This window comes from Myotis myotis, unplaced genomic scaffold (assembly GCF_014108235.1).
Source record: "Myotis myotis isolate mMyoMyo1 unplaced genomic scaffold, mMyoMyo1.p scaffold_m19_p_21, whole genome shotgun sequence".
In the NCBI taxonomy this organism is placed as follows: Eukaryota; Metazoa; Chordata; class Mammalia; order Chiroptera; family Vespertilionidae; genus Myotis; species Myotis myotis.
In genome coordinates this window covers 5,198,384-5,225,140 of record NW_023416326.1, presented here as the reverse complement: position 1 = coordinate 5,225,140, position 26,757 = coordinate 5,198,384, and the positions used below count along the sequence as shown (strand labels likewise).

The window sequence follows — 26,757 nt, the reverse complement described above, 5'->3', positions numbered from 1 at the left end:
TTCCCTCCCTCTCCCTTCCTCTCTCTGAAATCAGTAAAATCATTAAAAAACAAAGAACAAAAAACCCACAACCAACCAACCAACCAACCCAGAAGCAACCTAAAATGTTCATTAACAGAAAAACGCCCGGAGAGCCGCTCTACAGATGACAGCAGATATGAAGAACACAGGAGACTCTACTTACAGGAAAAATTCTCCAACACAACCTGGAATTTTAAAAGTTGCAAAATGTAGGCCGCCTGAATCCTGTTTACATTTCGGTGTCTTGCCATGCACCCCTCCCCCGAGTTGCATGGAGATATTTAATCTTGGCGAAGAGTAGAAATAGTTGTAATTGTATAGACATGCCATCAGAGAAAGGTCTTTAGAAACCAGCATTCGTAATCGAACTTGTACTTGCTCTTTTCATAAACAGACTGGCAGTATATTCACCGGAGGGCCGAACCTGGCAGTCACACAGAAGCTTTGGTTATGGCTCTGGGATGAGTTAACCGCTCCAGTTTATACCTTCGCCCCCCCAGGCTGGACAGCCCGAGTCCAAATGCCAATGTCAACCTGGGAAAGTGAGCCACTTCGTTTCCTGGCACTGAATGAAGTGCCCGAATCACGGAACAACTTACAAGCGGCACCTCAACTAATAAAAATGGAGCAAATGCTTTCCTCTTTCATGACAAAACAGACCTAGCCAACAAGCACCCGAAATAGTAACAATGCAGTCAAAATAAGGGTGTTAAAAAGGACAGTAAGCAACTGGGTCTTTCCGAAGCTTTCACTAGGAAAGATGAAGAATCCTGGGAAATCTATGCGAGAGAGAAGTCCAATACGGATCTCATTCACATCCTGAGGTCGGTACAGGGACATGAAGATTGCCTCCACCCCAAGTAGACACGCATGTGCACCTTCTTAGGTCGCTGACAGGAATGTTTTTATTTTGTTTTTTTCAATATATCTTTATTGATTTCAGAGAGGAAGGGAGAGGGAGAGAGAGACAGACAGAAACATCAAGATGAGAGAGAATCACAGATCGGCCACCTCTTGGCACGCCCCCCACTGGGGACTGAGCCCACAACCCAGGCATGTACCCTTGACCGCAATTGAACCTGGGACCCCTGAGTCCCCAGGCCGACGCTCCATCCACTGAGCCAAACCAGCCAGGGCCTGCCAGGAATGCTGAACTGAGAAAAACCTGGGGACAGCCGCAAAGCTGGCTTTGGTTGCAGACTGTTGCACGCTAAGCCCCAAGAAATGATTAGCGATCACCTATGGTTCTGAACCGGCTGCTTCTTCCTCGGCCCTGACGGATGGCTCAGGGTCGGCAGCACGGCTTCCTGCACTGTTCTCTGGTCTGGCGGCAGGGTCCCCAGCACAGCCAAAGCCAAGATGATTTCATTCTGTCTCCGAATCTCAGAAGAAAAAGAAAAATCCATGTCTGAGCCTCTGCACGCCAGCGGGGTGGGCACGCTCCTTGGTGCCATGCTCAGGGGCTGTGCTAAAGCGGCCGCCTCCATGGACAGCAGGACAGGCCACCCACAAGCGGGCAGGGGAAATCATCTTTTTATTTTATTTTTTTATATAAAATATATTTTATTGATTTTTTACAGAGAGGAAGGGAGAGGGATAGAGAGTTAGAAATATCAATGGGAGAGAAACATCGATCAGCTGCCTCCTGCACACCTCCTACTGGGGATGTGCCCGCAACCAAGGTACATGCCCTTGACTAGAATCGAACCTGGGACCTTTCAGTCCGCAGGCTGATGCTCTATCCACTGAGCCAAACTGGTCAGGGCGGGGAAATCATCTTATAGAAGCCAGTGCTTTCCATTCACCAGCAAGTCTGAAAAGTTTTAATCTGTTTAACTCATGAGGTTAATTCACAGCAAAACTTAAATAATCAGCCAGAGATGGTTTGCTCGTTTTCTTAATTTTTTAAAACAGAAAAGATCATTTAAAACATTCCTTCTTGTCCTACCCAAGTGATGAGATGCAGAACTAACACTTCAGAGAGGGACTTATCAATGAAACATCAACAAGTTACAGATAAACATTTTAATTGATTAAATATATATTTTCCAAGATCTCTTTGAAATCGCATTTGAACTGTACTAATCAACAGCCAAAGGCAATATAAAAGTTTAAACCCACAATGTTCTGACATGGACACGTGACAGGAACCGCTGCTATGTGAAGTCACACACACTGCTCCCAAGAACAATAATATTTTAGAAGGTAATTCATCTTAACATGTGCAAGGACAAGTCTGTAATCAAAGGCTGGAAGAAATATATATTAGTGCCTGCTTTTTAAAAGTTTATTTTACATTTTAAATACAGTATTTTCTCATTAAAAAACCAAAACAAAACACAACAAAACAGCCCGGAAGTGCCTAACCCCGTGGTTTCTAGACCGTATGTACATGAGAGCTGACGGACAGCTGACAAGTGCTCTAATGTAACAGTGTGAACGTCTATGAGCTGAAACTAATCAACATGAAAAAACACAGGTTAAGCACTTCTTAGGAAAAATAATCCAGTTTCCAAACAACAGAAGAGAACAGTTAGGTATGTACAAAACCAGGTATTAAAAAAACAGAAAGAACGCAGCACACAAAACCAACAGCCCCTTCCTTATGTAGTGAACTGTACCCACTGCAGGGGAGCCCGCCTACAGAGTGACTTAGGATCTGACATGTAAAAAATGGAAGTATTTCAGTAACAACATAGAGTAACATTACGTGTGTATATTGCCATCGTTGCCATTTTCTATCTGTACTACCCTCCCTCTGAAAACAAGAATCTCTAGACTAGTCAATCACTTATATATATCGGAGGCAATTAATTAACCCACATTCGTTTTCAGTGAAGAGAACGAAGGTATACCTCTTCCCATCAATAAAAACATAATACAGACTAAAGCCATAAAAAATTTAAGCGTGGGCATATGCACGTCCAATTCTCTAGTAATTCCAAACGGAAATCCTGTAGGGTTTGTGCCTAAGGAGTAACAAATTAAAAATGAGCCGTCTCTGGCAGTGATCTCCACATAGTGCAAAGTTATTCTTCATACACTGAATTATATTTAAATGATTTTCTCTATTTTTAATTCAGTGGGTGGCAATTTGAGTTTACAAAACTGTTTATGTAACTCTATGCTTGGTAGAAAGCAGTTTCAATGGGAGATGCTCTTACACAAAGCCAAATCAAGACAAAAATGAGTGGCTTTCGGTCTGCTACGGGCAGTATCCACACCAAATGAAGGGGACCGCGGGCCGTGAGGCGAGGGTGTTGGGGTGGTCTACGTGTGCTGACACTTGCGTCAGCAATCGGGTGTGGACATTCTATTTTAAGATCATCTCAGAAAGTAACTCCCTGTAATGTAACTCTGAACTAAGCAGCTGATCCCAAAGCAAAAACCAATCTGGGTCATTCACAACCACATCAAATTGAAGCAATTATTTCCCACTACAATCTGTGAGGTCTCGAGTTTTTAAGTTTTAAAAATCGTGATCTTCCCAGTTGTGTGCCTCGGGTAGAACACTAACGTAAGGGTTTCACGTGAGGGCGCTGTAACGGTAGGCTCCCATAAACACATGGGGCAGGTAGCAGGGGACTAACCCAGCGGGATGTTTATTCTGGAGACTTTAAAGATGTAACACGCAGCTCATGGAACTTCCGCTTCCTCTAGGGATGCTGCTGGCCGGCACTGAACAGCGGGCTAAGTCTGAGGAACCCCTTTCACCCCGAGGATTAATGCTAGAGTCTCCAGGAAGTCCCGATTCTCAACAAGAGTTCACAAACCACCAACCACCACAAACACTGACTGCAATGCTCCACAAAAGTCAAAAGAAACCTTCCAACTAAATGCCATCTCCTGCCCAGCCCTAGACCCCGGCTCTGCAGTAACAGCTTTATCTCGTATAATAGACTCTGTAGTAGACTGACTTTGACCTCCACAAAGAGTAGGAGTTGTCAAACTTGAGGAGGTAGACTCCTCTCCCTGGGTATTGGTGGCTGCCGGCGTACACCTCTTCGTGACAGTCCCGTCGGTACACAGGCACAATCTCGTCCAGCAAGGGCTTGTTGGCATTCTTTTTGGCTTTCTCTTCAGAAGGGATGTTTTCTGTGAGAAAGAAGAGAGACAAATCATGCATTTCCATCAAGCACTGAAACTCCATCCTTTCTTTCAAAACTGCCTGTTAGGAATTCACTTAAAAAAAAAAATTCGCTTGCCCTAGCTGGTTTGGCTCAGTGAGTGGAGTGTTGGTCTGTGGACTGAAGGGTCCCGGTTTTGATTCTGGCCAAGGGCACATGCCTGGGTTGTGGGCTCGATCCCAGTGTGGGGCGTGCAGGAGGCAGCCGATCCATGATTCTCTCTCATCATGGATGTTTCTCTCTCTCTCTCCCTTCCTCTCTGAAATCAGTAAAGATCTATCACTCACTCATTCACACAGATGAGTCACTGCTATGTGCCCAGCTCTGCCTGGGCCCTGGGAGCCCAGGGGTGAACATCTGGCTGTGGAGCGGCTGCATCCTCTCCCTCTCTGTACTCTAATCACTGCTCCTATTTGTGAGCCTCACTTTCCCCTTCCAAGCCATTCAATTCCCAACTGGAAGGACCTCCCTCATCTGCGTAAGGCCACAGACTCCTCCTTCTGCTCACCAATCTGGAAGTCCTCTCTGCTGTTGGAAGGGAGGGCACCTAGGAGCACTATTATCTTAAATATAAGGAATGAGATGAAAAAACCGTAAGAGGTAGGCACTCAGAGACACTCTGACAGTTCAATTATGTTCACTAGGCCCGTGTAATCTAGGGATGATCCCAGTGACAGAAATATGAGCTCTGGTTCTCGGCTGGCCCCAGTCAATAGTTTCCGTGTAATGACATAAGGCTAGAGGAGAGGAAGATAGATATAGAAACCTACAGGAGGGAGACAATTATACACCAGTTCAAAAGTCCCAGCTTAACGTATTAAATATAAACAGCCTCAAGGAAAATAGGTCAAGGGAATGTTCAGCGAAGATAGAAGACTTTCAGGTTTATAACACGGCAGAGTGGATGTGGTGACTGTGTTAGCTGCATGGTGACTGTCAATGGCTACTACCAGGAATTATAACAAAAAAGTCTGACCAACTCTCAGAGTCTAGAGGCGCCTGAGGCAACATGATCATGAACTCTATGCCATGTGGCATCCTCGATGGGGTCCTGGACATTAGGTAAAAACTAAGGAAATGTGAAAAACGATGTACTTTAGTTAATAATAATGTATCAGTACTGGTTCATTAGTTATGATGAATGTACCACAGTACAATGTACAATATTAACAACAGGGGAAATTGGGTGCAGGGGTGGGGAGGGTGGGGGTGTAATATGGGAATTCCATGTACTATCTTTGCAACTTTTCCTATCAGTCTAAAAATAATCTAAAAAAGAAAGTTGTTAAAAAAAAAGAAAAGATGCCGAAACCGGTTTGGCTCAGTGGATAGAGCGTCAGCCTGCGGACTGAAAGGTCCCAGGTTCGATTCCGGTCAAGGGCATGTACCTGGGTTGCAGGCACATCCCCGGTAGGAGATGTGCAGGAGGCAGCTGATCGATGTTTCTCTCTCATCGATGTTTCTAGCTCTCTATCTCTCTCCCTTCCTCTCTGTAAAAACTCAATAAAATATATATCCAAAAAAAAATTAAAAAAAAAAAAATTTAAAAAAAGAAAAAAAAAGAAAAGAAAAGATGATATAAACAGGCCCAAATCAGATCACAGCAATACTTAAAAATTAATGTCCTTCATTTACAAATGAGAAATACAAAGCCATTCCAAATGTTCACTGTTGCCTAAAAGGATATCCATGAAACAGATCATTGGTCCATTAGTTCAAGACCCAAATTTTGTTCAAAATCTGTAAAACTAAAGTTACTAGGATGGATGAACAACGCTCCTTTCCTCACTTTAAGCAAAGACTTGGGACTTGGAAGCAAGAAAGTGGAGACTTACAGTAGGAAGATGGGTTACACCCACCACACTTCAGAGAAAACAAACTCCTCTTTCAAGACCGAACGGAGAAAAAGCCACAGCAACAAACAAAAACCCGGACTCCTATCTACCTGAGCCGAGAGGATCCCCAGGAAACACAACGTGGACAAGCCTTGGTGGCTCAGTGGCCTCCACCAGGAGGCACACGCATAGGGACCCAGGAGCTTGTGAGCTGCCTCTTCCAACAAGAAGTTGTACGCACGCCCAGCAAGCATTTCCTGGGGGCGAGCAATGCTCACTGTGGCTACTTCACATTAATACAGAGGTTTCATGGTTAGTTTTAGCTGCCAATTGTTTTAAGGTTCAAAACAGCACCAGGAAGGTCATGCCATCGTCCACTGAGGAGCATTCTAGATTAGATTTGGGATATCAGGGTTCTCACCTCTAGATAGGTCCCAGCCATGTTTACAGTGCTCCTCCCAATAGCAATAACCCCCAAATTATTATAGCTGAGGGCTCAGACTAGGAAGGAACCTACTTTTAGAAGCTCTTCAGCAGGCAAGCCAGGAGAAATACTCCTGTACCTGCTCCGGAACAGAGAACTCTTCTGTTACTTACAAAGCTCTCTGTAAGTAGAACTATCTGCGCGCGCGTGCACACACACACACACACACACACACACACACACACACACGCACACACACTTTCCTTCGCAGATGCCTGCCAACGGTCTGATCGCCTGCCAACGGTCTGATCGCAATGAGTCCCTGTGATGACCCAGAAAGGCCGGCACAGGCTCAGTGCCGGGTTCTGAGGTCGCTGAGACCGTGGCCCTGGCACCTGCTGCTCAGCTCTCTGTCTCACTTCTTTTTGCTTTTCCCTCTTGTATCTTTTCTTTCGGGTTCAGTCAGGAACATGTGTGGACAACGCTTCATCTTGCAGGTGGCCCTCAGAAATGAAGACGGCTGGCGACAAAACGCCATGGGAGGCACAGCAGCTCCGAAAGGACACTGCCCCGTGTGTTTCCACGCGTGGCCCAGGCTGGGGCACGGTGCGGTGACATGATTGTGCTGCTCAGAAGCTCACGGAACTCTGAGCCTCCCGCCACACACTTCCCCCGACCGGCTGCCTCTTTAAAGTGACCCCCTCTAGTCTCCCAGCCTCTTCAGGAACGAGCGGCCAGTCTACAAGCGTCTGAACAGCGGGCTCCCAGGACCCACGAGAAGGTGCTTTCCATTCTCACCGTCAGCTCCCTCCATGTCACTCTCCACCGCGGCAGCAAACACTGCAGTGCTTACTAGGCACCGTGCACAAAAGCCCCGAGTTCTAGCCTGCTATGTGACAATACCGAGGAGACCATCTTCTCAATTAACAAGCAATACATTTGATAACCTACTTCCTAGACCAGGGGTGGGCAAACTTTTTGACTCGAGGGCCACAATGGGTTCTTAAGCTGGACTCAGAAGAAGGAGCTGTGGCCGTGTTTCCCGACGTTGCCATGTAAACACTGCTGCTGGTGAAGGAGCGGAGGGGAGAGCAAGAGAACCCTCCGCTCTTTCGGCTCCGCGGGCCGGATAGAACAGCCGAATGGGCCGGATCCGGCCCGCGGGCCGTAGTTTGCCCACGGCTGTCCTAGACTGTCCTTGGAAACAATTTTGCCCACTCAGAGCAAATAAAAAATTACCTTCTAGTGAAACAGGGAAGAGCGAGTGATTTTTAAAATTTGTATGTCTTGTAGGATGTTCTAATGAGTTTCTGTACTTACATTAAAATTTTTTAGAATAATGACCTAAAAAGCTAACACCAGAAACAAATTTAAATAAATTCCGAAGTTGGCAGAGTTTCTTGCTTGCGCCTTTGAAATTTTTCACAATCACCTTGCATGTTTAGCTTTCACACACACAAGGCTGGAAGTAAAATACTATTCAGGAAGCAGAAATGGCCAAACCAATGGCCAAACAGACCTTGTTCAGGCACCAGTCCCTACAGGAGCTGGCCTCTCACCACCTTCCCAGCCAAAGCCCCAACCCTGTAGGGAGCGATCCTGCCTGTGAAGTGTTAATCAGGAAGCGGAAGGCTGGCTGACCTCTGAACCGCTGCCCCTTCTGCCAAGACACAACCCAGCAGCGACTGAATATGGACCAATGGCTCTACCTTCTTCCTCCTCCTCGTCATCGCTGGATTCACTGACATGCACGCTGACAGTAGTGTTCGGAGAGTCTGTCCATTCAAAATATACCCCAAACCCAATGTCATAACTGTCTGTGGCAAATTCCCAGAAGAGATAGGATCCTTCTTCGTGGGTGGGTACGCGAACAGTGACCACCTCTCCTCGGCCCACGGTGATCACGGAATCCGCGTCCTGCCGGATCTTCTCCTTAAAGTCTTTGATCTGGGGTCGCGTCCACATGGATGGAGCTGCTATTACTGGAAGAGAGTCTGAAGACAACAGAAATTACAACAGCTACAGGGGAGGAGCCGTCACCTGAGGCAGCCCAGCCGCATGCAGGCACCCAGGGCGACACGGTCTACCGGATGGAGGACTCAGAGGCACATAAAGGCCCCCAGGGAGGTCTCCCCAATTTACTTCCCTGAACAATGTCACAGGTGCCCAGAGGTCAGCATGCCACTTCAAGTAAGACATGTGATCCGAAATCTTACACGTGATTCCCCCGCCGCCCTCCCCGACATGCTAATTACATGTGGGGATTTAGAAATAACCGTGGGAACTTCCTAGCTGGGCCTTTATCAGTTTTTATCTTATCTATAACAAAGAAGAAAGATCTGGCCTTAAAAAAGAAGGATCCAGACTTAGAAATAAATTCACTTTTGGATATGGACTTTGAAAAAGGTCTTCATCTCTCAGTAGCTCAAGTTCCTAGAAGTTATTCTCGAGGAACTCAGAGAAACAGAAAAACTCGGGCAGAAGTGGAACTGCCAGGGACTCAGTAAGGAGGAGGCAAGTCTTGCTGCTGAGCAGTCTCCACACGCACTGGACTACTCAACGGGTTTCCCAGAGTTCATCACAGAGCTTTCGACCAAGATTCATTTCAAAATACTGATATATTGTTAACAGGGGAAAAAAGGGGGGGCTGCAAGCTAAGGCATTTCAAAGTCTTTTCTGACACCGTTTTCTGTTACTTGCTCTAAAAGACAAGGAAGAGCTCTGAACCCGCCGCCCTGAGCACTGGCACCGAGCGCTCCTCTCTCCGTCTTACTGAGCTGACGCCCATCTTGCTTCTGATGTCTCAGCTCAATGGTCCCTTCCCCAGCAAAGCCTCTGGCGACTTCTCTGACTAGGTCACCTCCCCATGTTACACGCGCTCAAACGATAATAACCCTCTCTCTCCATCAGTGCTAACCAGAGCCATGATTTACAAGTGTGTGTGCAGTTTGCCTCACCCCAGTACTCCTAGCGCACAGGAAATTTTCAGCCAACTGCTGGATGAATGAACAAGTTGCCCATAAAAAGCCAGTAGACCTCGAAAATGCTACATGATCTTCTGGGCAGCATGGTACTTCAGTCTCAAAAAATACACTGTAGTACATGGGAGCCAGCCTGCTAGATGGCTGCCAGTCCCCTTGCCTCGGGGTGTTCATGCCCCTGTGAGGTCACCATCCGAAACGCCCATCAGGTGGTACCTGTGGCCAAGAGAACGCACGGAAATGTGGGTGTGTTACCCCAAGGTCAGGGCACGAGAGACACTGCCGCGCAGCTCTGCGCACCTTCAGGGCACGTGCTCTGGAGGAAGCCAGCCACTGCCGCTGTGGTGAGGACACTCAGCAGCTCCAGGAGAGGCTTCCCCAGGCAGGAAGTGAGACCTCGGCCCACGGCCAACCTGAACTTGCCCGTCGGGTGAGGGAGCCCTTTGGGAAGCAGAGCCTCTAGTCCCAGTCAAGCTTCATAGGACCACAGTCCCGGCCAACACCTCAACTCCAACCTCAGGAGGGACCAGGTCCACCACCACTCAGCTAAGCTGTCCTCCATCTATAATTCAGATACATGAAATCAAAATGCCCACAGGAACTGCGTGAGATGACACATGTTTATTATTATTTTAAGCTGCTGAATTTGGGGGCGATTTGTCACACAGCAACAGATAATCAATATAGATCTGATTTCCCCCTCTACACTATTCTTCTAAGGGTCACCAGAAGCACAGATTCAGACTAAACAGAGTGAAAATGCGTGCAACTCTCGCACACATGTGCTTGCTCTCAGGTCTAGTCAATATGACCTCCTGACTTTGCTTTTCACGGCGTCTGGATTCAGTCATGTGGATGTAATACCTTTTGGTCCATTCTCCAGGGCCTCTTCTGCAGCTTCTGGCTCAAGCTCTTTCTCAGAGTTGTCAGTGTGGGTTTTGGCCTGTCCATTAACCGACATCATATCACTTGGTACAGCTGCGTTCATTTTCGAGGATGCAGGCGAAGGAGCCCCCGCCACTCCTACCTCCTGCTGTTTCTGTAACGCCGCCTGCAGTGGAGAAAGAGTGAAGACACACTGACCCGAAAGGCTAATAAAGGAGACACTTGCCCTGGAATGCGTTCTGACCCATGTATTAACACGACCAGAACATTCTGCCCCAAGAGGTTACTAATAAACCTTACCAGTTTTTATCCTATCTGTAATGAATGTTAATAGCACAATATAAACCAACAGTTAAAAGTGATTTAAAAAATCAACGTGAATGAAAACCTGTAACTGAGAATCACATTTTGTTATCTGAGGATCACTAGAAAAACTAAAGAGAAAAATTAAAGTAGGCAGAAATAATCAACACAAAATAAAATTATTAAGGGCAAAAGCTGGACACAGTGACATTTGTCCTTAAAATTGAGAGAAGAGAATCTTGATAAAATTCATATACATGAAATCAAAATGCTCTCTGAGGTAAAATGGGAGAGCAAAAACATCTGAAATCCAAAGGACAATTATTTTGTGATATTCCCTTTCCTTTTTTTTTTTCTTCTTTTCTTTTTTTGTTTTGTTAATCCTTACCCAAGGGTATTTTTTTCCATTGATTTAGAGAGAATGGCTCAGAGGTAGAGAGGAGGAAGGAGAGGGAGAGAGAGAAACATCGATGTGAGACAGACAGACACTCGATTGGCTGCCTCTTGCACGCACCCCGACCAGGGCCAGGGATTGAACCCACAACCCAGGTACGTGCCCTTGACTGGGAATCAAACCCGCGACCCTTCACTGTGCGAGCCAACGCTCCAATCACCGAGGCACACTAGCAAGGGCAGGGCATTCCTTTTCTTATATCAAGATGATAAATACTAATACCAGTAGAAATATCAAAAGTATACAAATCATAAATGTACAGCTTGATTGTTTTTAATAAATCAAACATGCCCATGTAACTAACCCCCAGATCAAGACATTATCTGCATCTCAGACCTGTCCCTGGTGCCCTTTCCACCCCACCCCCAAGGGTAACAACTATTCTGATTCATAGCACTATAGTCTTCTTTGCCTATATTGAACTTTACATAAATGGAATTGTGTAATATATGCTCTTTTTTTGTGTCTGACACTAATGCTTAAGACTAGGGGGAAAGGTATTTTAGGTTAGAATATTAAATTTCAAGGAATTTAAAGAGCTTGGCAAAACAAAGATTTCTTCATCTAACAAGAATTTCTTCACTCAGATTTGACAGGTAGTAACCGCTTTATAAGTGAAAATTACTCCAATAAGGAAAACTTAGCCAAATTGACTGTAAAGAGGCATTTTATGCCACCGCAAGATGTCAAAGAGAATGTAAAATCAGTTACCCTCCAAATGCACAAAAACTTTCACAGAGTAGCTATCTCCTCACCTTACTCCTCTGACTGTCCTGTGAGGTTAACAGGACAGGTACCAGGATTTCATTACACAAAAGTCAAGATGGACCAGCCAGTAGCCTTAAGGGCCAGGGTCCTCCCATGGAAGCTGTCCAGGCCTATGACAGCACACTGCCCGAAGGACATCCTTGAACTAATGCTAGTTACCAAGTCCTCCTGGCTCCAGGACCACTATTGAAATCTACATAGACTCAGTGGAATGACACTCAACCCACACAACTCCCAGATACACCTCGGACGATAGACCAGCGGCCACACTGCCTGTTGCTTGAGGATTACATTTTCTTTCATAATTGCCAATGCAACATTAAAGTCTCCCTTAATAAAGGTCAGCTAAAAGTTACTCTATACCTGAGGCTAATGCAAAATTCATCAGCGACTGTTAAAAAAGACCTGGGGTTCCAATGAAACGAGACACCCCCTGAGGCTGCAGGCTGAGCCGCCTCCCATACCTGCTGCTGGGCGAGCTGGACTTGATAGAGCTGCTGCATGTACTGCTGGTAGTGCTGCTCCTGCAGCTGGCGGATGAGGATCTGCTGCTGCTCGTAGTTGCCCGGGTACTGCTGGGCTGCGTACTGCTGGAACTGCACGGCGGTCTGCGAGTTTAGAGCTGCCATTATCTGCTGCCTAAAAACAGGAAAGAATAGACACCAGTCTGGCTACAGGAGAGCGGTCATGACAAAATAAAATGCCCTTGTTACTTATTTTTATAACTGACACCTCTTAGAAATGACTCAGCTAGTAATGTATACCAATCAGCATGTGTCCCAGGCCCAGAAGCAATTTAAGAAAATGAATATGATCTCTAATTTTTTACTTAGGTTCCCAAGGAAAATCTGGGATGGAGAGAGAGAATAATAATAAACACATCATCATTATCACTACCAGCACATCTGTTAACGGTTATGTGCCCTTACTCTGTACCAGGCAGTGTTCAAGGCCCTTCCCTGGACTGACCCCCCAGGTCTCGCCACTGCTTTTGGGGGTAGGGTTTCACAAGAGGAAATGGAGGCGTTAGGGTAATGGAGGCTAGAGATTACCCTGGTAGCAGATGCCAGAACCAGTGCTGAAGGCAAGGCGGACTGGCTCCAGCCTCTGCTCTAACCACGAAGCTGTGAGAGGACCGACTGGCAACTATGGCCCCACCAGGAGCAGTAGCCATCATCTCTCTTCAAAGCAGATGGAGGCCTGGGCTGATCTGCAGCTTTTCTGAGGAATGACTCAGCAATAATGCGGAGAAATCCCTGGGCTCCCATGTCCTCTGGTTTAATTCATACGCCCTGCCACCTTGAGGACCCCGGGCCTTCTTCCCAGTGTCCTGTGGGGGTCAGTCCTTCCTCCTGGACCCAGAGCTCCTCCAGAACAGCAGCTTCTGAGACAGCTGCTCTCACAGCCCTGATTAAGGAACGGTCTCAGCTCCCACGCCCTGTACTGGGGACCCCCGGCATAGGCTAAAACAACCAAACTCCCTGTCCCGGGAATGTGAAACTGGGTCTCTCAGATGCCAGCCAGTCTCTCTCTATCAGATGCACAAAAACAAAAACCATCTAAATCCAGGCTGGACTAGCCTGTGGGTGCCCAAGCAGACAGCGACGATTTGCAGAGAACAGGAAGGTTGGAAAAGAGACACCAAAGACAAGAGACCACGCGGACTCAGGGATAGGGAGCAAGCGAGCAACCTCAGCTGCTCAGTCTCTGGTTCTGGAGTGAAGCCCAAACCCTTTCAATACCCTTCACTCCTTTTGCAGCCAGATGCTGCTTAAGACGAGGCCCTCTGTGGCAACACACCACTGGCAGAAACGCTAAGTAGCTGACGCTGGTCCACCCCCCAGCCGCCCGGATCAGAACGATCCTCGGCACATAGTCAGGCCACAGCAGCAAGGCGTCCGTTTCTCTCCCCTAAGCTGAAGCGCACAGCCAGCTTACTTCTGCTGCTCCAACCGAAGCCTCTCTTCTTCCAGCCGCCTCCTCTCTTCCTCCTCCCGCCTGAGCCTTTCTTCTTCTTCTTTCCGACGTTTCTCTTCCTCCTTCTGCAGACGTTCTCTCTCCTCCTCTTCCCGCCGCCTGCGCTCCTCCTCCTCCTTCCTACCAGGTACAGGACAGAGAGAATGAGCCCCATACGGACATCCTGTTTAAAAGCAACTTCAGACTTCATTTCACAGTGACATGGACAGAAACTTTTCAGAAAACCACACAGTATCAAAATCTGAAATGCACACACTTAACATATAGAACCAATCACACAATATACAAGATCTCGGCCAGAATTACTACTACTCAGATCATGACGAGCTGCCTACCCATGCCCCAAGGCTCCCCTCGTACATATGCTCACAGCACCACATGCTTTTCCTTCAGGCTACTCCTGTAACTGCAATGAAAGCTGTGTGGTAAGTTCAGCACTACTTCTATCCGCCTTCCCCGTGAAGGTACATGCGGCTTAAGGGCAGAGACAGCCTAGCTCACCACTACATTCTCAGGGCTTAGCACAGGGCCGGAAAGAGAAGCAGCCAACACACTTTAGAGGAATGAATAATCCACCCTGAAATGCCATGCACCATAAAAGAAGGCTAGAACTGCTGGTCTAATTTGTAAAGACATTTAACATATCTGTTTCATGGAAACAAACAAACAAACCACACACACACACAAAAACCAACAAAAAACAGGTAAATATACAGAAAAAGGTCTAGAGAAAAAAAAAATGACCTTTGAAAATGTATACATCTTAATTGTGTCAATTTTTATCTATGGAGAGAGGAGTGAGATTAAAGGTACGGTGGGAAGGGAGGTTTTCAGATTGTTTCATACATAAAAATAACTTGTATTGCATTCATTTGCGTATTGTTTCAGAAACTAAAAATAACTTGAAAGCTTTTAAGAAAGAAAAGAACACTTGGAATAAGGTGCAGCCCTTCCCCAGCGCTCCCCTTCCCCATAACCCGTCTCCCAAAGGACCACAGATCCCGGCTCGAGGAGTGGATGCCATCCGCGTCTAAGAGCGTGTGGGGAACAGGGAGGCTGAAGAGGGGATGAAAGAGAAGATTTCTGAGGATTCTCAGAAAATACACTGTTTCTTGGTTCTACCATGAGTACTGTTTCTGGTTACCCCACTTTTCTTTCCAAATTCCTATTAAATAATTAACCACACACCTGAACCACAGCCAAGACTCAACATACAGTAATAAAGTGACCTACTTTTAATATTTCACAGCTGGTATACAGGGCAAATGTTCCACAAGCCAGAGCTTAAGCTTTAGGATAAAAGAAGTCTAGTCTCTTCATTTTATTTTATATTTTTATAGACTTCAGAGAAGAAGGGAGGGAGGGAGGGAGGGAGAGAGAGAGAGAGAAACATCAACGATGAGAGGAAATCATTGATCAGCTGCCTCCTGCACATCCTCTACTGGGAATCGAGCCTGCAACCTGGGCACGTGCCCCGACCCTGAATCCAACCATAACCTCCTGGTTCTTAGCTTAACCACTGAGCCACACCAGCTGGGCAAGGAAGTCTAGTCTTTTAAATGCCTTAAAGGAATTCTACATGGACCTTATCTCATGACAGAAATTTATTTTTAAAAGGAAAACTACAGTTTTATATGTTGAATAGGCACTTAAATATTCAATTTATTGTTAAAAAGGAACTTAACATCACTACACAATGCACCGTAGCACATAAATCAATTTTCCAGTAAAGGGACCTCATTACATTCTTACAGGAATCGAAACATTTCCTCTGGAGAAAAATGACCTTTGAAAATGTATTAAGCTACTTCCTATCCTCTTAAACGGGAAATTATATCCAGTGCTCTGTCTTTTGATGACTCTAGAGTTATAACTATAAGCATAAAAACTGCATGTGCCATAATACAGTGATGGAGAAGTTTACCTTTCTATTAAATGGCGCCAAACTGCCACATTTTTATAATTCTTGTGTCTATTTTTTCCTGGCTTCTGGCTTCTCCCTCATTATCAGGCTATGTTCTCTGCTCATCTATTATTTCCAATCCAGGTTCAGGTGAGAAACCAAAGAACCAACTGTTTCTAGAGTAAGTGTAATATAATCTGAACAAATTTGGTTTTATAGCGTCATTTTCATTACGTAGAACATGTAGATAGCCGAAGTTATTAAGAATATAGCCTCTGGATAAATAAGTGTTAACTACCATCCTGCTGCACTCACAACGATGCAGAATCCATAAATGCGAAGTGCATCCAGCAGCTCCCCCTCCAGCCCCTCGAAACAACGAATAAGCCATCTGGAAGCCAGAACCAACATGGAATGTGTATATAAGGCCTACCGTGCTTCACAGCCCGTGAGCATGATACGCAGTATGAATATTCTAGAAACAAGGGAGGCAGCCGCAAAGGGTGTGTCGGACCAGAGGGTAAGGAGGAGAGGGTGGCTGACTTTATGGTGCTTGCTCAAAAATTTAGTGTAATGACACAGAAGGAATGCTGCCCGTGGAAGGCGGGTCCTCTTACAGGGATAGCCAGGCAGAGGCAGCAAGCCCCAAACTCGGGAATATGTATCTGCTCACATGAGGAAGTCTGCCAACTGCCATCACTGTGGAGCCAAAGGCAGTCAGACACCTGATCTAGAACACTCCATAAAGCAGAGGCCTCAACATACTGGGCGGTACAAGGATCCAGTGCTTGGGGCACCCAAGCCTCACCTCTTCTTTTCTTGCTCTTCCTTCTCTATTTTGTGCGATGTGACGTATGTTGAGAAGAGATGGCAGCACCTGTTTAGGAGCTTGACAAACTCCACCATGGCCTCCTCCTTAGACATGTTTCCCAGCGCTGCCCATTCTCTCCTGGAAGGAATAACAAGAAAAGTCACCTCCTCGTCTTGAGGATGAGAATTCCATTAAATTGAAACCTAAACATGAACAATTCTCAATCCTAACTAAAGTGAAGAATAATTCTATTATACACAAAAGGTGCAAAACTTCCAGTTTCAACAAGCATATACTGATTTACTAAATGAGCCATGCCACGTACAACCCAAACTACAACTTAACCACTGCACTGCTGATCATTTCTGTACTAGCAAAAGCGTATCTGAATTTTACTTATATTTTAGCCTTAACTGAATAGTCAATGTATTCCTTTTTGTCACAGCTCTCTATATGTCCCAATAAGGAAATCAATTACTACATATTTTAAATGGCAGCTTTTATTATTATTATTATTATTAGGAAGAATCAAATGAAGCTGTACTTGTCTTATGTTCATAATCAGATGAGTAAGCTTCTTCCACAATATTTAGCCATAAACACCTCCAAGCCCAAAAGAGATAAACACCTGAAGACTCCAGAAGCTGCAAGCAAAAATGTTTGTTTCAGTTCTAAGCTAATGAACCAGCTATTTGCATCGTCACCAATTCACTTTGTACCGTTTTCAACACTGTTCTCGTTAAATTAATAATACAACAAAACACTTACCTCCTGTCATTCCCTAACACATCGAAGAATCCAACCTCAGGACCAGTGTCGGGGTTATACGGGCCCAAAAGAACCTGCTTATGCAGTGCCACAAGCTTCAGTTTTTCTTCGTAAGTTGGATGAAATGCTTTGCCATCTTTTTCTGTAAGAAAAGAAAGAAAACCCACAAGGAAAATAATTAGCACTGGAAAAATGCATAATTTTTAGCTGCATGCTCAAGTTTTGCTATAGGTATGTCCAAACTGCCTACGAGAGTAGAAACACTATTATAGTGAGACCTTTTTCAAATACTAAATTTTAATAACCTTTATGCGGAATTTTTAAAAAATGAAGCCAAGTACCAATATTTGTTAAAATGACTCCAGCCCTATCCGGTTTGGCTCAGTGGGTAGAGCATCGGGCTGAGGACTGAAGGGTCCTGGGTTCGATTCCTGGTCAGGGCACATGCCCGGGTTGTGGGCTTGATCCCCAGCAGGGGGCATGCGGAAGGCAGCCTATCAATGATTCTCTTTCATCACTGATGTTTCAATCTCTCTCTCCCTCTCCCTTCCTCTCTGAAATCAATAAAAAAATATTTAAAAAAAACAACAGAACAACAACAAAAAAACCCGACTCCAGAGAAACCAGTCTGTAAAGCTACAGTCAGGCACACAAACGTAAGGGTACCACTGACATCTTTTATACATATTAAACATGTTCAACAATCATTCTTTAAAAGGTTTAAAAAATACTTTTGAATCAGTCATTTTCAATATGATCACACATATACTTTGAAAGGCTGTATTCAAAACGTTCCCATCCTGCTGATGCAGTGTGACGTGGTAGGAGGGGCTCTGGAATCAGACAGCCTAGGTTTACCTCTCCTCTCAGACACTTCCTAGGTGTAGGACACTTAACCTCTCTGATCAATCAGTCAGAGAGGAGTAAGGAGTCCACTGCTACTTCAGAGGTAATAGATATTATTACTATTAAGAGTAATAACTAGCCCGGGCCGGATAGCTCAGTTGGTGAGAGCATCATCCTGATAACACCAAGAGTAATAACTACTTGATCCCTTTCCTTCCTTCATAAACCTGACCTTTTTAATTGCTTTGGTTTCCACTTGGTAAAAAGGTCAAATGAGTTAACTAATAATATGCTAAATTTCAGTGGTCAGTTCACAATGAGACAGGCCAGTAAACCAGGACACGTGGAATAGGGAAACTGAGTCAGACAGCTGAGCAAACTGGCAGAGTAATTTACAGCCGGGTACAGAAGGTGCCCTCCCTAGAGCTTCAGTTGTATTTCACCTCCAGGATGGGAAGAAAAGCAGCAAAGCCAGGTGGGCAATGCCAGGACCGAGGGACCCCTTGCCCTAGCACTGACCCATCAGTGGAGACCACGACCCTGAAAGAGCATGTCTAGAAAATGGATGAATATTCTGCTGTCCAGTAACAGGAAGACTTTATGGCCTGTGGTAGGCATAATAACAGCCACCCCCCACCCCCATGTCTACATCCTAACCCCAAATCTGTGGATACGTTCGATTATATGAAAAAAGGGAATTAAGGCTGCAACTGCCTTACCATGGACTTCCCCGCCTTGGCCCAATGTAATCACCAGGGTCCTTCTCTATGGGAGGAGAGAGAGGGTCTGAGGGAGCCCGGAAGCTGGTGTACAGCTTGTACCCTCCAAGCGGAGGAGGGACCATAAAGCCAAAGCGTGCAGGCGGCCTCTAGAGGCCAGAAGAGGCAACAGCTGCTTTCCCAGCGCCTCCAGGAGCACAGCTCTGCCCACCACCCCACTTTCTTTGAACCCAGTGAGACCTATTTTGAACTTCTGACCCCAAAAACTCTAAGACAGGAGGTGTTGTTTTAAGACACGAATTTTCTGGTAGTTTGTTACAGGAGCAATAGGAAACCAATACAATACACAAAACACATGTTCCCAAGCAATTAAAAGTAGAAATGGCTTCTAGATCATGTTCTTATTAAATTCATAAGTTTTAATAAGACAGCATAAATAATTTGGTATCAGCATTATAATCACTGTTACCACGCCCAAAGGTCTGAAAGATTAAAATTAAGTCCCTTCCACCTGAAATTAATCATCACAAGGTTATTAGTCTCATACCTCAATTGCTAGAGTACATTTACGGAGAAATCATATTTTCCCTTCTGTCTGGAGGTAAAGGTAACAAATTATTTCAAAGTCCTGTCTAGCCTTTACTTGATGAAATGAAAGCCATCAAATACATGGGTTGGGAAGGATATTAAAGACAGGTGACTGAATGGCACAACCAAAGCTCAAATCTGCCCTCCATATCTACTTGGCCTCCAGTAATTTGTTACTATATATACAGTATAGAAAAGATGTAAACTGTAACATCAATAACCTAAAATGCTAGGGAGAAATAAAAGTATAGAATTTCTGTATGCTGTGAAGTGATGTGCTTAAACTAGAACTATAAAATCTTTTATATAAGCCTCATGGTAACCACAAAGAAAAAACTGTGTAGATACACAAAAGCAATCACAGCATATCCACCTAGTAATTACTAACCCGTCTCGAACACTTCCTGGTGGTAGTAACTCACTGCCCCACAGCCGTCTATTCCATCACTGGACAGCTGTGATTTTCACTTCTTCATTCTGAGTTGATCTCTTTCTAGTCTTCAGCATTACATAAAACGCATCTAACGGACCTCAAAAAAGCCACAAAAGCCCTGGCCATGTGGCTCAGTGGTTGGGGCCTTGGCTGGTACACAGAAAGGTTGTGGGTTCAATTCTCAGTCAGGGCATATGCCTAGGTTGTGGGTTCCACAGTCAATGGCTAAACAGCAGCTCTTATGATACCGAGGGCAGGGATTTGAATTCCCACCCTAAAGCCTGGTGCTGCAAAGTGCAAGCAGCACCCAGGGATCGCTCCTCTGTGCAGAGGAGAGCAGGACCACCTCCCCTCCCTCATCCTAGACACCGAATTTCCCCCACAGCAGCTTACAATCACACTTTTGCCTCACAGAGAATATGCTACTTTTAGGAATATTAAAATCACACCTCACCCTGGCTGGTGTGGCTCACTTGACTGAGCATTGTCCCATGCAATGAGAGGTTACGGGTTCCATTCCCGGTCAGGGCACATGCCCAGGTTGTGGGCTTGATCCCCAGTGCAGCAATCAATGTTTTTTTTCTTCTTCTTCTCTCTTTACCTTCCCCTCTAATATCAATAAAAACATATTTAAAAAAACAGCCACATCGCTCCCATATTGAGCTGAGAAAAAACTTGAATGATAAATTCTTATACTACTTACAAGAAAGTATAATACAATGCAATATTGCTGCGTCAATGAGTATGAAACACTGGGAACTGCCTATCATGGCCAAAGTGCTTATTGAAAGTTGACTTCCCTCCCCATTAAGTCAACACACCCCACAATAAGCAATGTCCTTGGCCACAGAACACCAATTGCCAGGTACTATCTATGAGTTTATATATGTAATTTCTTATAATTCTTACAACCCTTTGAGTAAAGGAAAGCACGAAGTTTAAACTGAGTGGCAGAACTAGGAGAGAGCACCCCAGGTACTGCGATTCTAGACTCAGCTTCCTAAATATGAGCAGAGTAGCTCTCATTTTAGTTAACTGATAAAAGTAAACATTACCTCCTTCTGGGTGTTGGTTACCAGGGTGTGTTCCCTGTGTGAAAAGTCATCAAGCCATATACTTATGATTTGTGTATTTTTGCACAAATCCTCTGGCAGATGCTAAAATCATACATATATCCTACATAATAAAAGGCTAACATGCAAATTGTCCCCATGGGCGGGAGTTCGACTGACCAGGAGTTAGATGTGCACTGACCACCAGGGGGCGGAGCAGAACATGGTGGGTGTCGATGACACAGCTGGCAGTGGGCAGCAGTGGAGGTGCTCCTGGCCCCAACGAGAGTGGGACCGCAGGGATGTTGGAGCAGGTGAGCAGGTGGCGCCAAGACAAGGTGGATGTGAAGGGAGGCTCTGGCTGGCAGCCAGCAAGCAGCTGCTAGGGACCCTACCCATGCACGAATTTCGTACACTGGGCATCTAGAGTGTGTGTGTGTGTGTGTGTGTGTGTGTGTGTGTGTGTGATCCTATCATTTGAGCATCAATAATAACAGCTAAAATAATAAAATCAAATGTTTAAAAGCATGAGTACATAATGACATTAAAAAATTGTCACCGTTTGCTTGGCCGGCACAGCTCAGTCGTTGAGAGTTGACCTATGAAGCAGGAGGTCATGGTTTGATTCCCAGTCAGTGCACATGCCTGGGTTGTGGGCCTGATCCCCAGTGGGGGGTGTGCAGGAGGCAGTTGATCAATGGTTCTCTCTCATCATTGATGTTTCTCTCCCTCTCTCTTCCTCTCTGAAATCAATAGTATACTAAAAAAAAAAAGTCACCTTTTGAGGTTGTTAGAGACACTCATTATTTTGAAAATAGAGAAAGAAGCATTTACTTTCCTTTCCTATTTTTACTGTACCCCAAACCAAATAGTATATGAGGAAAAGTGTTACAGTGAAGGAAAGACAATTAGAATACCAACATTTTTCAATCTCTAATGACAATCATTAGGTTAGCTAAATGCAGGCTTCCTGCAAAGTCTCCTAGTATATTAATAGAAATATACTATTAATACCAATATTTTTGATGGGCACATTTACTTCAGTCCTTTGGAGGGGATTCCCTGCCACTACATCAGTATTTCAAACTGACAGCAATGTTATGATTCAGAGTAGATGCTTTCTCACACTTTACTTTTCCAGATATCTGAGCGAATCTCAAGAAAGTGATCGTGTGTAGAAAAACAAAATGAAAAAACAAAAAGAAAAACAAAATGAATCTTTCCATCAGCCCTTAATATTTTCAAGCAAATATATTAAAGAAGTTCCAGGGAGGGGGTTGGGAGCTGAGTGAAAAAAGGTGAAGGGACACAGACAACAGCTTGGTGATGGCCAGAGGGAAAGGGGTGGGGGAGGTGGGAGAGGGTAAAGGGGGGAGGGGTAATGGAGGAGAGAAAGAGACTGACTTCGGGCAATGGAGCACTGCGCAGTGGGCAGATGATGTTTTGCTGAGCTGTACACGTGAAACCTGTATGGTTTTGTTAACCAATGCCATCCAAAGAAACTCAATTAAAAAAAAGAAGTTCCATGATGTGATAAGGCAATAGGGTAGGAACTTTAAAATATTGTCCTCGGAACACCACCAGGAACAGGGCTCCTCCTTGCTGCTCATCTCCTGCTGCGGGAAGGACGGTCTCTGGAACCGAGCCGGCCTCTTACTAATAATAACTGAGTGGCCTTGGGCAAGCTCCTCAACTAAGAAACCGAGGTGATGCCTCACGAAGGGCTTGTGCAGCATTAAACAGAACGGTGTAGATGCAGCTCGCAAAACCGTACCGGGCTTTCAGCGAACATCTGCTCAGTAACTGGTGGCAATTATTACTCTGGAATTTAAAATTAATGCAACCACCCACCAGCTTAAATAATGAGGTGATGAAGTGTTACAGAAGGAAACATTCACCCCTAAGAACTCTGAAAGCCAAAGTACAACTCCGCAAGTTAACGCCATCCAAAAAGTACGAAGGCTACAATAGAGCCAACCGATTTAGTGCTTACCCAGCTTAATCTTGCTAAACTAGAATTGGGCAACTTTGCTCCTCCGCTGAAAACCTTCAGTGTGTCTCCTGTGTACCAACAAAAAGGCTCTTTACAAGGCATTCACCGGCCCACGGGCCCGACAGCTTACCTTCCAGCTCCCTCCCTGGAACTGCTCCCTACCTGCCCTTCCCAGACACACAAGCCTTGCCCTTGAGTGACTCCCGGCCTGCCCCCTCTGGAATGGCATTTGCTCCCGGAGCCCCCACAGTGGACTGCAGCTGTCACTGGGTCTTTAACTCCTCCTCTGGCCTCTCAGTTCCTTAACAGCAAAAGGGAATGGACTATTCATTCACAGTGGTGACCTAATATAAAGCTTTATCCATAACAAGGGCTCCACAATGTCTGCGGTTGAGATGGGGAAATGCTAACTTACATGTATCTGCATTTTCATCTATTATTTGACTTTTACCTTCAGAAGACTGAAAGGATAGGTAATTGACATGATGGTTCAGTCACTGGCCTGTGACCACTGCCGCAGGGATGGAACGAGAGACAGGGTTCCTGATTCCCAGCCCAAGTTGTTTTCAATGGAAAAAGATACCCATGCTTTCAAGAGTCATATTTATCCCACAGAGGAAGATAAACAAGTGTAATGCTATTGCTAATTCTTGTGAGATACTAGTACAAATCCACAGAATAGTGATCTATCCAAAGTCCTTGCAAGGCTGATAAAAATGCCAAATATTACACTGGAAAATTTCACATTAAAAAAAAGGCAGCAGCCCCTTACCCCTCTTCCCATCATTCCTGACTGCGTTAGGACCCTTTCCTTCCCCTCCCCCAATGAGGCGTCTCACATCCTAATGGCCTCTTCATTGCTAACTATGTAAAGATTCACGCAGAAAGGTCGTTTTTGATTGCTATGCTGCTATTTCTCCTTTTAAGTGCTTGGATATTGCTTTGAAAGCCTAACTTAGGAAGGGAGTGAACCATACCTATCAATGTAGCTTTTTTCCTTTAAGGCAGCGGTTCTCAACCTGTGGGTCGCGACCCCATTAAATACATCCTGCAGATCAGATATTTACATTACTGAAGTAACAACGAAAATAATTTTATGGTTGGGGGTCACCACAACATGAGGAACTGTATGAAAGGGTCGCGGTGTCAGGAAGGTTGAGAACCACTGCTTTAAGGTGACTGATAACTAGGCCCCCAAATTACAGGTTCCCTAGGAGTCGTACTACTCAGCAAAATAATATTAGGGTTAGCCCACTACATCTCAAGTCCGAGGCATCAAATCCAGCTCCGCGTGTATAATTGGACGGAAACCGAGTCTAGAAAACTTAGCTGTCTAGGAATTACACAGTAAATGGAACCCACGGCTTCCTGACTCCAAAGCAATGCTACGTTTCCCGCACACTGTACAGTGCTTTAATCTTTCAAGGATGATACCACTACCATTTCCAAATAAGACAGGCTCAGGTGAGGAGATTACCTATTTGTGTTTTTGTTGTTAGTCAAGTGGCAAAAGCTAGGATTAGAAGCTGGTTCTTTTCTATTCTGACGTACTTCTGCTACAATATACGTTAACCTTCCCGAATCTGGGAAATTACATTCTAAGAATAAAATTTGAAGGTAAAATGTAGTTATTAATCATAGCACAGAAACCATCAGGATTTTATATCTGTGAGAATGCATCATCACTACAGGAAACCCTACATTCAAGGGCCAAGAGATCCCAAATCCAAGGCTGGATTCATTGTGCAATGATGATGAGTATTTCAAGGGTAAATGTCTTTTTTTTTTTTTTTAAATATATTTTATTGATTTTTTTTACAGAGAGGAAGGGAGAGGGATAGAGAGTTAGAAACATCGATGAGAGAGAAACATCGATCAGCTGCCTCCTGCACACTCCCTACTGGGTACATGCCCTTGACGGGAATCGAACCTGGGACCCTTGAGTCCGCAGGCTGATGCTCTATCCACTGAGCCAAACCGGTTAGGGCTCAAGGGTAAACTTCTTAACGAAAAGTGCAATGAGTGTGGCACGATCAACTGTTCTGTAACATGTATGAGAGAGAGACTTTCATTAGCGTGCACGACTGAAGTTTTTTGAGAAAAAGCAAGTAACTCTTGCATGCATGCATCACCACATTGAACCACTCACCTTCAGCTGGTAAAACATGCACCCCCAAGGGTACCCCCTCTGGGGAAAGTGTCACAAATACAACGGTTCTGGAATGTGTAGGGAACCTAGCAACCCCGCTTAAAGTTTCCTGGGCTGAGGTCTCTCCTCGCCCAGGCAGCCCACGAGGTCCCACTATCTCGAAGAGATCGAACTAACGGGCTGCTCATCACTTTTTCCCACTGACAGCTCATGTGACTGGTATCGCCACCATCTGACTCAGTGAATCACCCAATTACATACACACACACACACAACCCCACACACCGCAAGCTTGCTCCAACAGCGGTTCTCAACCTTCTGGCCCTTTAAGTACAGTTCCTCATGTTGTGACCCAACCATAAAATTATTTTCGTGGCTATTTCATCACTGTCATGCTGCTACTGTGATGAATCGTCATGCAAACATCTGATATGCAGGATGGTCTTAGGCGACCATCCTGTGCAAGGGTCGTTCGACCGCCAAAGGGGTCGCGACCCACAGGTTGAGAACCGCTGCTCTTAGAAGAGACATTTTACAATTCTGCGAGGTGCACGGGGTGGGGGTGGTGGGGGAGCACTTTTAAACCTAACGCTGAGCATTCGCTCTTGGCTCACTGCTTTACGGGGTAACACTTTAACCTTCTGCAAGTTCCTAGGACATGGCGAGCATCCTTCCTCCTGGGAGTGTGACCCGCCGGAGGGGACGTGCGGGCGGAACACGCCCTCCTGTCGGCCACACCGGGAGTGCCAGGTGCTCAGACCCTGCAGGAGCGCGCGGTCCCCCCGCAGGACCGGGGAGGGTGTGCAGCCCCCGACGGAAAGCCGCCTTCGCCCGCGGGAAGGGGGTTCAGGTCGGTGGGGTGCGACGTGCCGCGCCAGAGAAGCAGAGAAAGAAACGCGGCGGTAAAACAGAAAACAATAACAATAATAGTAACAGTAATAATAATAAGAAGAAGAATAGCAATAAATAAATTCCAGGATGGGGTCCGCTGGGAGAGAGCGGGCTCATGCTTCCATCCCAGCTCCCGGAAACCCGAGAAGCCAAATCAGGGAAAACGCCCGGTCCCCTCGGGGAGGCGGCCCTCGGACGGCGGAACCGAGGCCCCAGGCCGTCAGGGCTGTGACCCAGCGGCCCAGCGGGCAGGGACGAAGTTCGGGAGCCGCCAAGGACGGAGCCCGGCTCGGGGGGCCCGGCCCGGCCCGGCGCGGGTGAGACTGCCCAGCCCCGCCGGGGCCCCCGCCGGGCCGGGCCGCGCTCCCGGAGCGGGCGGGGCGGCGGGCTCACCTTTGAAGAAGCGCAGCGCCAGGCCGTACAGCTCCTCCAGCCCGAAGCCCCAGCGCTGCTCCAGGCACCGCGCCTCCTCCGCCGCGCCCCCCGCCGCCGCCCCGGGCTCCGGCGGCCTCCCCGCGGCGCTCGGGCCCCGGCCGGCCCCGGGAGGCGAGGGCGGCGGCAGCGGCGGCGGCAGCAGCGGGGCGCCCTCCGCGCCGGGCCGCTCCTCCGGGTCGGGGCTCAGCGTCAGGCCGTCCACCGACACCTCGAGGCGCTCTGCGCTCAGCACCGCCGCCATCTCCGGCTGCTGCGCCTCCTCGGCGGGGACAGGCGGCGGCCACGTATCGACTTCCTGCTGACCTCTCACCCCCACTGGCCGACACCGGAACTTCCGGGGCGGAGCCGGCTCCAGGGAAAGGGGCGGAGTCCTGGGGCCCCGCCCCTCAGACCC

General features: G+C 46.3%; 1 protein-coding gene and 1 long non-coding RNA gene across 7 annotated transcripts; both read right to left on the bottom strand.

Moving 5' to 3' along the window:
• Window positions 1-2,031: 2,031 nt before the first annotated feature.
• ACBD3 (acyl-CoA binding domain containing 3) lies at window positions 2,032-26,681 on the bottom strand. Of its 6 annotated transcripts, none has more exons than XM_036354715.1 (8): window positions 26,322-26,679; window positions 17,258-17,399; window positions 16,487-16,627; window positions 13,737-13,895; window positions 12,263-12,437; window positions 10,253-10,439; window positions 8,049-8,401; window positions 2,032-4,116 (listed from the first exon to the last, which is right to left on the bottom strand). In XM_036354715.1, the coding sequence occupies exons 1-8, from the start codon at window positions 26,602-26,604 to the stop codon at window positions 3,787-3,789; spliced, it is 1,770 nt and encodes a 589-aa protein (XP_036210608.1). In that variant the 5' UTR covers window positions 26,605-26,679; the 3' UTR covers window positions 2,032-3,786. The 6 variants fall into 6 exon arrangements, 5 of the variants coding, with proteins under 5 accessions (XP_036210608.1, XP_036210610.1, XP_036210611.1 ...); XM_036354717.1 differs by having other exon boundaries at window positions 8,117-8,401; window positions 26,322-26,677; XM_036354718.1 differs by lacking the exon at window positions 26,322-26,679 and adding an exon at window positions 20,298-20,352 and having other exon boundaries at window positions 8,117-8,401.
• LOC118678772 lies at window positions 22,889-25,411 on the bottom strand. The gene is made up of 2 exons (XR_004975015.1): window positions 23,051-25,411; window positions 22,889-22,956 (listed from the first exon to the last, which is right to left on the bottom strand). It is a non-coding gene; the product is annotated as an uncharacterized LOC118678772 (long non-coding RNA).
• Window positions 26,682-26,757: the final 76 nt, after the last annotated feature.